The 12,657-nt window shown below is 37.8% G+C and overlaps 3 protein-coding genes across 5 annotated transcripts in view; 2 read left to right on the plus strand and 1 right to left on the minus strand.

Moving 5' to 3' along the window:
- Positions 1 to 6,580, plus strand: part of LOC107264915 (3-phosphoinositide-dependent protein kinase 1) — a 16,834-nt gene extending 10,254 nt beyond the window's left edge. For both annotated transcript variants that reach the window (XM_015733703.2, XM_015733705.2), the window contains exons 2-4: positions 609 to 848; positions 953 to 2,425; positions 2,541 to 6,580. In XM_015733703.2, the coding sequence (XP_015589189.1) occupies positions 609 to 848; positions 953 to 2,425; positions 2,541 to 2,645 (1,818 nt within the window). In that variant the 3' untranslated portion in view covers positions 2,646 to 6,580. The remainder of the gene's footprint in view (positions 1 to 608; positions 849 to 952; positions 2,426 to 2,540) is intronic.
- On the minus strand, positions 6,529 to 8,726 carry LOC107264919 (aprataxin). Of its 2 annotated transcripts, none has more exons than XM_015733709.2 (4): positions 8,574 to 8,726; positions 7,160 to 7,552; positions 6,945 to 7,078; positions 6,529 to 6,857 (listed from the first exon to the last, which is right to left on the minus strand). In XM_015733709.2, the coding sequence occupies exons 2-4, from the start codon at positions 7,444 to 7,446 to the stop codon at positions 6,691 to 6,693; spliced, it is 588 nt and encodes a 195-aa protein (XP_015589195.1). In that variant the 5' UTR covers positions 7,447 to 7,552; positions 8,574 to 8,726; the 3' UTR covers positions 6,529 to 6,690. The 2 variants fall into 2 exon arrangements, with proteins under 2 accessions (XP_015589195.1, XP_015589196.1); XM_015733710.2 differs by having other exon boundaries at positions 8,481 to 8,594.
- A 167-nt stretch (positions 8,727 to 8,893) lies between these two features.
- Positions 8,894 to 12,636, plus strand: LOC107264916 (U3 small nucleolar RNA-associated protein 6 homolog). The gene is made up of 9 exons (XM_015733706.2): positions 8,894 to 9,237; positions 9,358 to 9,484; positions 10,496 to 10,636; positions 10,723 to 10,913; positions 10,991 to 11,218; positions 11,296 to 11,629; positions 11,718 to 11,888; positions 11,958 to 12,132; positions 12,217 to 12,636. The coding sequence occupies exons 1-9, from the start codon at positions 9,146 to 9,148 to the stop codon at positions 12,567 to 12,569; spliced, it is 1,812 nt and encodes a 603-aa protein (XP_015589192.1). The 5' UTR covers positions 8,894 to 9,145; the 3' UTR covers positions 12,570 to 12,636.
- The last annotated feature ends 21 nt before the right edge of the window (positions 12,637 to 12,657 follow it).

Raw genomic sequence — 12,657 nt, forward strand, 5'->3', positions numbered from 1 at the left:
AGAGAGAGAGAGAGAGAGAGAGAGAGAGAGAGAGAGAGAGAGAGAGAGAGAGAGAAGCTACTCGTGCACGCGTTAGCTCGTTCTGTGCTCGTTAGAGAACGGAAGTGCGTAATCTGCCGACTGCACGGCATCGGAAATGGCAAGAGGGAGAGGACAAAGGAGAGTTCTCCGCCTAACCTTCTTCGGTCTTCTCCGGAGCCGAGAATGGCAGCGAGAGAAGATGACGTCGTCGTGCCGGAAGATTGCAATTGGTCAAATATTTGTTTGATTCGACGATTGACCTGGTGGTGGTGTACCAAGTATACCTTTAGGTGTACCAAGCGTACCGATACATCTCCAGATTTCTTTCTGTTTGTTTATCTTCTTCCTCCTCTTCGCACTGATGTGGTGCATAACGTCACAGACCTGGCTGTGCCGAGTCCACCACACGTAGTCTGCTCTCTGGAGTAGCGTTACCTTCCCGAACCGATTTCTTGGTAGCAGTTGAACAGAAATTCATAGCTGCTGTTTATCCATGAGCAATGCGTCGGGGGGCCATATCTGAAATAAATATTTGAATAACTATCATGACGACAGTTGTAATGCAGTAATGTCTCTTGTTGTTACAGCGTGTGGCGAACCAGGCGCTTACCGTTTCGCCACAGCCGGCAGTTACGGTGGAGGGGCCGGTGTCAAAAATGTCTCCACCAACGAACGACGTGACCAATGGGGTGGTGGCGCCGCCCAATACCCTGGCGCCCCGGGTCAACACCATCAACCCGGCCCTCGGCATCAACCTACCGACACACAAACGCAACCCCAAGGACTTTATATTCGGCAAAGTCATCGGCGAGGGCAGTTTCTCGACCGTGGGTATCATTTTGTTATTTTGCATCAGTCTGACGTTTGATCAATGATACGAAAAAAAAAGAACGATTGAATAAAAATCAATCCATCATTGCGTGTCACGCAGGTCTACCTAGCCAAGGACATCCACACGAACAAGGAATACGCCATCAAGGTGTGTGACAAGCGGCACATCATCAAGGAGAGGAAGACGGAATATGTGAAGCGGGAGAAAGAAGTGCTGAACATGCTGGCTGGTGCGAAGCACAGCTTCGTCCGGTTGTTCTGCACCTTTCAGGACCTGGACAGACTCTACTTCGTGCTTTCCTATGCGAAGAACGGTGAGCTGCTACCGTATATCAACAAGGTGGGCAGCTTCGACATCGAGTGCACGAAATTCTACTCGGCTGAGATTCTGCGCGGTCTCGAGTACCTTCATGGTCTTGGGATCATCCACCGGGATCTCAAACCCGAGAACATTCTCCTAGACGAGAAAATGCATGTTCTCATTACGGACTTCGGTAGTGCCAAGATCCTCAAGGACGATCCGGAGAAGCTGAGTGCCTCCGAGAATGAACAACATACGGAGGAACAGCAGGATTCCCAACAACAGCAACATCAAAGACAAAGAGAGTACAAGCGGGAGCGACGAAACTCCTTCGTCGGCACGGCACAGTATGTGTCCCCCGAATTGTTAACTGACAAAACCGCCAGCAGAGCCTCAGATTTGTGGGCCCTTGGATGCATTGTTTACCAGATGGTCGCCGGTCTACCACCGTTCCGATCGCGGAGCGAGTACATGATCTTCCAAAAGATCATGAAGCTCGAGTACGAGATCCCAGATGGTTTTTGCGATCTTGCACGATCACTGGTTAGCCAGTTACTTGTCCTTGAGCCCACGGAGAGGTTAGGTGCCCTTGATGAGCACGGTGCGGGTTATCCTAGTATCAGAGCGCATGACTTCTTTAAGGGCATGGACTTTGAGACATTGCACGAACAGACGCCACCGCCAATCTACCCTTATTTACCTGGCACCTCGGAGCACGAGGAGCTCAGATCACAGTACAGGGTTCCTGATCACCTGGAACCTGGTCTCGACGATAAGCAGCTCACGCGGCTTCTGGGTTTGGGCATCGGCGAAGAGGAAGAGACCGAAGAGGATGAAGCAGAGGAAGTTGAAGAAGGAGAAGAGGAGAAGCAGGTGCCAGTAGCTGGCGAGGAAGAACAATCTAAGGAAAAGAAAACGAAGTCAAGAACGAAGAAGAAGAAAGCCGAACCTGTAACAACCGTCGTCGAGAAAACGTCGAGAAGAAAGAGGTGTGGAATTGCCGATCTGACGGAGGAGGAGATTAGAAAAAGGCTCGAAAAGCAGAGAGCAAGTAATCCATGGGACAGCTTCGTAGAGGGTAACTTGATAGTCAAACAGAATTTCGTCAATAAGCGAAAAGGTCTTTTCGCTAGGAGAAGGATGCTCCTCCTTACCACTGGACCGCACCTCTATTATGTTGATCCTGTGAACATGGTGCTCAAGGGTGAAATACCTTGGAGTCCTGAACTCAGGGTGGAACCCAAGAACTTTAAGATCTTCTTTGTGCACACGGTAAGTCTTTCATATCAATGCACGTTACAATTCTTAAGACTAGCAGTATGAATTAATGAGCAGTATGAATACTTTGAAGAGCTACATTACAATTGTCTGTCTTATCTGTTTACAGCCGAACAGGACTTACTACCTAGAGGATCCCGAAGGATTTGCCCTGGAGTGGTGTCGAGCAATCGAGGAGATGAGAGTACATTGTTACGGATACCAGGAGTCGTAAACACCATTAAAAGCACATACTAAAACAAGGATCTACCGGGAGAGAGAAAGAGATAAGAGGTATTACCGAGAACAAGTGAGGGCGGTATACACAGCAAGAAGAGTTAAAGAGAAGAATCAAAGTGAAACAGAGTGAAAAATGTCGAAAGAAAACATTTGAATGAAACAAAGAAATCTCAGAACTTTTAAAAGACTTGAGAGTTTCGCGAGTGATGTCCTCTTAAAAAGGAAATCGTATTTTCTTAGCTAACAAATTAATATAATTAACGTCTTGAAATCACAGAAGAAGATTAAATATGAGCGCGCAAGGAACCTTGGCGGATGGACTTAGGAAAATTTTAGAATACTTCAATGGTCCATCCAAAAGGCACATTTCGAGACTAGGACATTAGGAAAGAAGCAGAGAGAAGGGAAAAGAAAAAAGAGTCAAAAAGGAATGATTAATGAAAAGGGCAATGGGTAGGACTTCTTAACGAGTAACAAGATGTTAAGAAGTACGGTACTTGTTTTTCACGTTTGACAACCGAGCACGTAATAAGATCAATAGTTAGATGATGTAGGGTCAATTTGTAGCTTAAAAAAAGTGTTTTGCAAACGTGCGAGAAGCATCATAACTTAGAGGGTGAAGGTCGAAGAGAAAGGAGAAATCACAGAGAATCCTCATAAGGAAACAATACGGCGGACAAGCATTAGCAATTTTAATTTGACGTCATTCAATTTCTCATTTTCAAATGAGATTTCCATTTGCCAATTCACCAAATGAAATTTCAACCCCCTGTACATAGTAGCGCGTAAACATATATAAGAATCTTGCTTGCCTTTAATAACAAGCCTCTTGTACATATTTATATATAATTATTGAAATTTCGTATACATACGTAAAATTTTCCTTTACTAATCAATCGTGCGCCATTTCTCTATTCTCTTCAACCATTCGCCATCGTTATTTGCCCTTTAGACCTTGCGCCGCTTTTCTCTCTTTATTCTTTTCTCTTCATTGAGCTCGCGTGGCACGTGCCTCTCGCCAAATCTGTCGGAAGACGAAAGAAGATTAAACGATAAATTAAAGTGATTCTGACGAATAAGAAAAGAAGCCGATTTCGCGAACAATGATCGGACTAAGATATGAAAGGGTAAATAAAATCGGCAGTGACTATATAGGAGAGCGAGTTTCAAAAGTGCGAGACGTCAAAGTAATACAGTAAATACGATATATACAATATATATATAGGGTGTTGAAAGCCGAAGGGTAGCTTTTAACCCTGGAAAAGACTTGACACACTATAGCATACAGTATGCGAAATTGTAACGATAAATAGCCGATAAATTAATGTACTGTGTTTGACATGTGCGAATGTGTTGTGAATGCGCAAAAAAATGTCTTTCGAGAATTATGCGTAGTTCGTTCAATTATTCACTGTTCTGTTTTCTCACTGAGCAAATTCAAACTCATTGATGTACGTTTGTTGTTTGTTTGTTTCTTTAACTTAATTTATTCGATCAAAGTATCGATCGTTCCTTTTGTTCTATTGTTCGTTCACTTAACTTATATCAATTTAACGAGACGCTATTTATTTCATTAGTTCGTTGCCTCAAACCATGAGAGAATCATCTCTAGAGCGCATGAAAGTAAGTGAGACTGAATTGTATAAGAGAGAGAGAGAATATATATATATATAAGAGTATGAATGGGTTATGAGAGAAAGGGAAGGAAAGTGAGTGAGAGAGAGAGAGTGAGTCTGTGTGTATGATGAAACGTATGCGACGTAAGCAATGCAAGTGTTCTTCTCTTTCTTTTGTTTTCTGTATTTTTCTCTATTTACTAGAAAGACGAGATGATACAGAGAATATAGATGAATCTAGATTGATTATAATTAGTAGAATGCTACCAGCACTGCGACTATTTACCAATACCCGTAATACCAATTGGCGCGTGTAATCTGTCACTCGTTACGTTACGAATTTATTAGCAGGTACGTGAAGATGTATAAAGACGCATATATAGAATCGGGATAGAAGAAGAATGCGCGCTTCACCCTCTACTGTAAATATAGAAAGTGTACTTTAATAGGGGTTGAAAGAAATGTAGGAGCAAAGAAAGGTGAGGCGCGACGTAGAGCGTTGCAGGAGATAGAAATTAAAGTTCTTTTTTTTTCTTTCGAGAAAAAGTCGCCCGTCGCCATTCTGTACATTATCTGTACATTACCTATATATAGGCGTTAGATACTTATGTACATGAATACATGTATAAATATATATTTATGAATTGTGAATATTAGTTAGATAGGTAAACAATATTGTATAAATGTTTGTAGCTCTTAGTATTGCTAGGTTAATTCTGACACACGCGGTTATACGAAAATGGTCAGTGCGTGAGACACGTGCGCATTACGGAGACAAGTAACACGTACTGACTGTGGGATTTGGGGGGAGGGGGAGGGGGGTAAATAAATTTGGAAAATAAATGGCGGGCGACTAGTCTTTCGGCAAAATTTTGCAAACCGATCGGCCTCTTGTTATCTAAGATTCTGTTTGGGAAGCATATACAGCAACAGACTTAAACAGGGTATTTATCTTTAAAATGATTGCGAGAGATTCAAAAGGCAATGCATAGCGTGGGGACGTCCTACACTGCGTGTACTTCGAAATAATCGGCGGATTCCAGTGTGCCCTTATAGTTCCTTACTTCTCTTTGATCTTATCCGTCCTACAGCTTTTGTCTTTTTATTCTTCCTTTATCTTTGCCTGGGATCAGTCGGTTGTCCTCGGACCCAGTGGCTTTGCCAAAATGACCGCTTTTGGTGGGCTACGTACGGAACGAGCGGAGATGCCGCAGTAGTTAGAAAAAAATATTTATAATTAATTTTGATATAAAAAATAAGAGAGGACATCCTTACGCTATCATAGACTCGAAGATATCTTGTAAGCGTTACCAGGGTTCAATTGTATTTTTCTCTTTGCTTGGTTCTCGTTTGTTCCATTCTTTCGCGTGTTTTGTTCCGTTGTAGTTTGTAAGAGTAAAGGATGCTACAAAGAGAGCCATATATTCTCTCTCGCTCTTCACTCTCTTGCGTCCTTTCTCCCTCTCTCGTACCTCATGCATTTCCCTCGGGTAAAGGTGAGAAACTTTGGCCGATCTACGTTTTATGTAGATCCTCGCAAACTTTCAACCCTATGCTCGAGTTTAGAAAGTCTCAAGAGATTTCTGGTTATTTGCCAGATACCAGGGAGAAAGAGATGAGCGAGTGAGCGAGTGAGATAGAAGAAAATAGTTACAGTGCAGGAACGAAAATTGTCGTGTCTTGCGCCGAGATTAGCCAATTATTTATAACATACTAGAAGACGTTTATTGGAGTGCAAAGTGAAAAATACTTAACGGTGAGATACAAAAGGGAAGGCATGGATGTATAGGAAAATTAACGTGAAAGGTCCACTGATAGAAATTCTTGAAAGGAAAAAAAAAATGTTTAATCGTGGATCTTTCTCACTTATACAGTAATTAAAATTATAGAAGACGCGAGAGACAGATACATGCGTCTAGGCATCCTGTAAATTTACGTACATATATTGTATATTCTTATTCCAATATACTCTATGTGCACGTTTATGCGTTTCTGTATGATAAAGACGATGGATATGATTTAACTAACGCAGTTGCCTATCGTTTCGCGAAGACGACGAAGAATACACTTATAACTATTAATCGCAGTATTACTAAATATACGTAGTACATACTACTATCACACATTACATAAATAAACACACTGACACATCACCACAAACCAAGAACCATAGGCAGTGACAGACAGACGGGCCCTTGAAAATAAGAAGACTCTGTAAATAGTTAGTACGTAATTACCATAGATTATAAAGAAGAAAACCTATTAACATTAACATCAAATTTATTTATAGTAAAATTTCCGAAATATCGCATTACTCATGTTTACGTTATTTATACCCATATCTTTCATCTTGTCCCACTACCTGATACCTGCTTTTACAATATGTAATCGGATGACATCATCGACACGACTCAAAACTTCGACTCAATCTTTACTCGATATGTGACTACGAAGATGCCTCTTCAATCCTGGCATATTTTTCGATCTCTCTGAACATTTATGACACTTCAATTCAGTGTTAAGCAATTTCTGGTACTCTTCTACGGTCATCCTCTTTACGAATCCATTGCGTCGCAATTCCTCGTGAACTTCTGTAAAAATTATTTTGCTTGAATGAATTCCTGGAATACGCTTCGAAAGATATTTTATTTAGTTACAGTCTATTGATATTAAAATACCTTTTGCAGGACAGAAAATGTCAGTGGTAAAGGAATTCCAATGATGTTTTGTTTTTAAATAAGGACTGTCGAAATCCAAACTTATTACATGAAGATGAAGCCTCTGCATACTGGGCTTAGCATGGTAACCGAATCTGGTACAATTTGAAACAAATTAATATTAATATAGATTTTCCATTTGTAAACAATGATTAAGGATTCTTTTCTGTAATTACTTGAATTCGTGATCTGGATGATTCTTGATCAGATCCTCGGCGATATTTTCCATGTGAGTGAGGAGGTCCTCGTGTTCTCTTTTCAAATCATATATCGTGTTTATGTCTTCTTTGGGGAGGATTAAATAATGATAATGTGCTTTTGGATAACCATCCGTAATAGCTACTATGAGATCGTCTTCCTTAACTTTCATTTTCGGATCTGCCATACAATTCAATAGACCCATAGACCAGTGAGGTCTTTTTCCCTTGGAACCTCCTTCCGAATTTGACGCATGTTTTTTCATTATTTTGCCTAGTTGCGTTTAGAAATCTCGAATAATTTTCAGTTTGAGCGAAAGATGATTTACAGCACACTCCAAAGGTAATATTACCCAGGTTGTTGTATGAATACTGTCAATTCAGGAAAATTATAATGGTAAGAGAAGAATTCATTAACCTTTTAAATAAATGGAATTTGTTATGGATTCTGTTTTTCCTTTTATTAATGGATTTTTTTCAGCGTGGATATGCTATCACAATCATTATAAAATAAGCGGATATATAATTCAATAATATTTAAGCATTTATTACTATGCACGTGTATTTTAAATAACACCACCCATTTTGATAAATGGCGCTTTTCACTGGATGTTTCATTTGCATCTACAGTAAAACATCGATTATCCGAGTTAATTAAGGGACTTATATGGTTATATAATCGAATACGTATGATAAATCAATGGAAAACCATTCATTAGCTTTGCAAAAATCATTGGCAGGGAGAAATTTTCTTACAGGACGAACGAACATATGTGATATTTACAAAGTAAAAATCCAAAAGAGCTAAATTTCGCAAACTGTTCATATAATCGAAGTTTTACTGTATATTAAAATGGATGCTTAGATTTGGGATTTGCGTGTGAATAAACATAATGCAACTATGCACTTTAAATGTCTCTAGGAAGCAAAACGTGTTACGACATAAAATATTAATCACAAAGTATGCATAATGATGGTTTGCAACAAAAACATTTAATTTTTATAGTTCAGCATGTATGTTATTTTATTGAATAACCACATCTATTCGCTAAGGATTACATTGTCTGCGAACTGTCAAATGGAAATTAGTTTACAACTTTTTTGACAATTTAAATGTCTTATTAAAAAGTATTCTTGTCGAAGAAAGTGTAAAGACTTTAAGGTTATGTTTGCATTTGAATTCCCATGGAATTGCCAAACCAGTTTATTGTTAATACATATGTTGTATATCAGAAAAGAATATTTTATCTATTGCAAGTATTAAAAGATTGAAAAAAAATTATTCGAAAAAGCAAGATACCTGTTATATATTATAATTCTTTGATCATTCACATGGAATTTATAGGAATTCAGTGAAAAACATAATCACGAAAAGCACTGGGAAACAACTTACGTTCTCACTACTGGCAAATGCTGGCAACTAAGGGTGCTATCTGGTGCTATCCATGCATAGATGACAGAACAGGAACGACGGAATCAGAAAAATAGTTTGGTGGAGATTAACCATCATCTTCGTTCCGAAAATGTCAAACAATGCCCGGTTCCCCATGTAGAAGAAAAAACGGTAATTCGTAAAGTGTAAAAATCAATTTTTGTTCATTAAAATCAATAACAAGGACACATATTGTTAGAAAAATCATTAAATGTTAATTATCTGTAAGATTGCATAGATTGAAATGCGAAGATTTGGAATTCGTAAAATTTATCAAAATTTTAAGATTAAAATTTCTGCCCGTGTTCTGAAACACATGGTACATGGGAAATCGGGCATCGGTTTCACATTTTCGGAACCAAGATGATTGGTCAATCCCCGCCAAACTATTTTTTCGATTGCGTCGTTCTTGTTCTGTCTTCTATACATGGGATAGAATCCCCACATGGGAGTTGAGCTGACCAGAGTAGGTAGCATTAAGTGAGGAGCAGAATTAAGAAAATAATTGTGTCCTGTGAATAAAGAAATACGAAATGGCGGAATTCGTAGAGAAACGATGTGAGGATATGATACCTGAATTAGAACAAATGGAGAGGATAAAGCTCTTCGATAAAAATGAGATTCGGTAAGTATATACATAACCTCAAAATAATTTTTCGATGTTTATATAGTCCCTTTTTCTAAACCATATTAATTCACACCGTTTGCACTATCCTTCTAATTATTACGAATTTATTTCACCCAGAGGAATAGCAAAAAAACGGAAGGAATATGAGTACAAAATACAAAGGCATACAAAGTGCAAGGAGGATTACCTACGTTACATACAATATGAAATGGATTTACTGAAGCTCGTTCGACAACGTCGTGATGTAGATATTTCTTAATTATTATTTAGAATTATTGTCTGCATACAGTGAGTCACAAAACAGTTCAAACCCTATGTATCAATAAGTATAATAATTCGATTTATAAAATTATATTATTTATTCAACAGTATCAATATTTTGTTCGTCCACCTTTGGGCTGTTAAAACAGTATTTAAACTGTCTCCAATACTTTGGATTTACTTCTTACTAACTTCTATAACTTAGATATTTATATGTTGCTGAATGCAAGATTCTATTAATCGTATCTCAATATATCATAATATTTGTCTAATCTTCACACAAATATGTTTTATCAGATTTAAAACTGAAAAATAATATTTAAAACTTAGGGCAACAATATTAGGAGTAAAAAACAATTATTATTTCTAATAAGACAATAATCCGAGAAATGCTACCCATATCATAAAACAATTAATACCATATAATACATGACGTACTTTGCAAATATTCAGACTTAAATACAAGAGAGAGAATAATAACATAGTACTATTGAGCAATTCAAAGGGTAAACTGAAATAGTGCAGTCTTTTGTGGAGCAATTTTCATACAGTACTGCAACAAATAATTAATGTCTCTGATATCCGTCACTTGAGTGTGGTTAAATTTGCAATATTTCTTCATTATATGTCTATAAAAATATGATGATAATTAAGCTAGTGTATTTCTAATAAATTGTAGAATATCAAGTCATATTATAATCATTAATAGGGTATGACTTCTCCGACCCACTGTATGTATTCATTCTCATATTAATTTTGCGTCTTGTAAATAACAAAAACTATTATCCTATGATGTTTTTCTGATGTTAAATAATCTTTTCATTATCTAAATTGTTTTCAGTTGATGATAAGACTTGAATTAATTGAATATTTTTTTTTATTAACCTCGAGATGACGGTAATAAAGTTAAATTAATTTAAGTCTCTTATAACAGTGTTCAAAAATGTTGTAAGAGATTTCCATTAAAACGAACAAATTCTCGAATATTTTATAGAAATTGGGAATCGGCCAAAAGAAATCTGACATCGATTACGCAATCGCCAATAAAGTGAATCAGCTTTATACGCAAGCAATACATAAGTTTCAGGACGATGTGCGATTTTGGATTGCCTATATGAAGTTTTGCAAACACATGGTAAGTTACATTAGAAATTATATATCGACTATATAATAAGAATTATGAAAATAAATGCGATATAGTAAGTCATTAATGATTGGCAGCGCTTTCATAGTTCCACAAGTCGCATGATTGGCAGAATGTTACAAGTGCATCAAGACAAGCCAAAATGTTGGCATATTGCTGCACGATGGGAAATTGAAGAGAATCAAAATATTCAAAACGCACGGCAGTACCTTTTACGAGGATTGCACATACATCCAGATTCCCGATTATTATACGCGGATTCATTTCGGTAACGTAATAAAATTGCAAAAGTGAAGAATCCATTTTACAGCGGGGTCAATAAATGAGACAATTTAAAAAATTTAGGCTCGAATTAGACGAAGCGTTATCAAAAGTAGGCGACTCTGAAATGAAGGATGAGAAATCAGACACAGTGGCAACCGGGGAGGATACAATGCCAGATGAGCTTAAACGTGCTAATGTAATATATCTGCAAGCTTTCAAGCGTATCAAAGACATAAAGTTCATCATAGAGCTCTTAGATATCACTAAAGAATACAAGAATACCGAGAAGTTACAGAATAAAATTGTTAGGTCAGTACTTGGTAATGCATGAAAATTGCAGGCTTTCCCAAATACAAATATCTTATCTGACTCAACAAATTTCTTAGCGACATGGTGCAAGAATACGCACACGAACCTCTCATGTGGGATACAATGGCCAAGAGAGAGCTGAAAGGTTTAGTCCAGCCTTCTAGTACTATGGAAGTTGACAGTTCTGAACAGAGTTCTTTGCGGGATCGCATAAGTCTTTGTAATGAGGTTTACCAAACAGCCGTGAAAAAAATAAAAACTGAAGAAATGTGGTCCCTCTATATTGAATGTATACTGGAAATCAATCATGACACCGGATCTTTGCCAAATTTCAAGAAAAAGCTCTTACGTAATGCGCTCAGTCAAGCTCACCAAGCAAAAAAGCTTCGCGAAAAATATTATCTGCAATGGGTACGTTAAGCATATTACCCTGTAAAGTTCCAATCTCATTTTCGGCTGATTCCAGTTGAACGTTTTTTAAAATCACAATGGCTTTCAGATCAACATGTTGAACAATGAGAAGAAAGACGAGAATACTCAGAAGAAATTACTTGAAGTTCTCACTTGGGCGACAGAGGCTTTGCCGAATAGTGTCAATCTTTGGCAGGCAAGGTTACGTTATCACGTGATATTAGGAGAAGACGATAATGTAGCTACAGTATTTGCTAAGGTCTTAAATTCATTTTTCATAATCATTTTAAATTATTTGATTTTATCTAATGTATAATGTATTATTCAGGCTACTAAAATTCTTAGAGAGAAAGCTTTACCATTGTGGAGAATGAAATTGTTGCATGTACAGGCAAAGAGTCCTGAGAAAACTGAGGAAGTTTTCCAAGCAGCAATGCAGGGAGAACCAGCCATTGCTAGAGACATGAAACCCACATACGTCGAATGGTTGGTTTTGACCAAAAGTAAGGAAACAAATGTTAAGAAAAACGTTAAGGAACCAGATCATTATCATTCGATGAGTTTAAACAATACTCTTTTGTTTTCAGACATACAGACAGCAAGACAGGTCTATGACAATCTTTGTCTCCAACCGCCATCTTGTTTAGAATTACATAAGAAAATGGCAGCAATGGAACTAATGCAGCCGGAAATCTCCTTGAAAAATGCACGCAGACCACATGAAATGGCGACGTTGCAATTTGGCAAGAGTCACACAGATGTCTGGATGGATTACATCAATTTTGAAATGAATCATGGTGATCCAAAAAGAGTAGCGGAAATTCACAGAAGGGCTGTTAAAAGTTTGGACTCTTCCTTAGCAGAAAAATTTGTGACACAGTTCAGTTTATTGAAAGCTAAAGCTGAAAACTCAATGGAATCCACTGTGTCCACTTCGTAAATATGATACTAATAATCCTTGTACACATTGTTACGCTGCTAAAAACCTTTTTTTTCACTACTACCAACTATTCTTGGATTTCACTCAG

This window comes from Cephus cinctus, unplaced genomic scaffold (genome assembly GCF_000341935.2).
Source record: "Cephus cinctus unplaced genomic scaffold, Ccin1 Ccin1_scaffold0204, whole genome shotgun sequence".
Classification (NCBI taxonomy): domain Eukaryota; kingdom Metazoa; phylum Arthropoda; class Insecta; order Hymenoptera; family Cephidae; genus Cephus; species Cephus cinctus.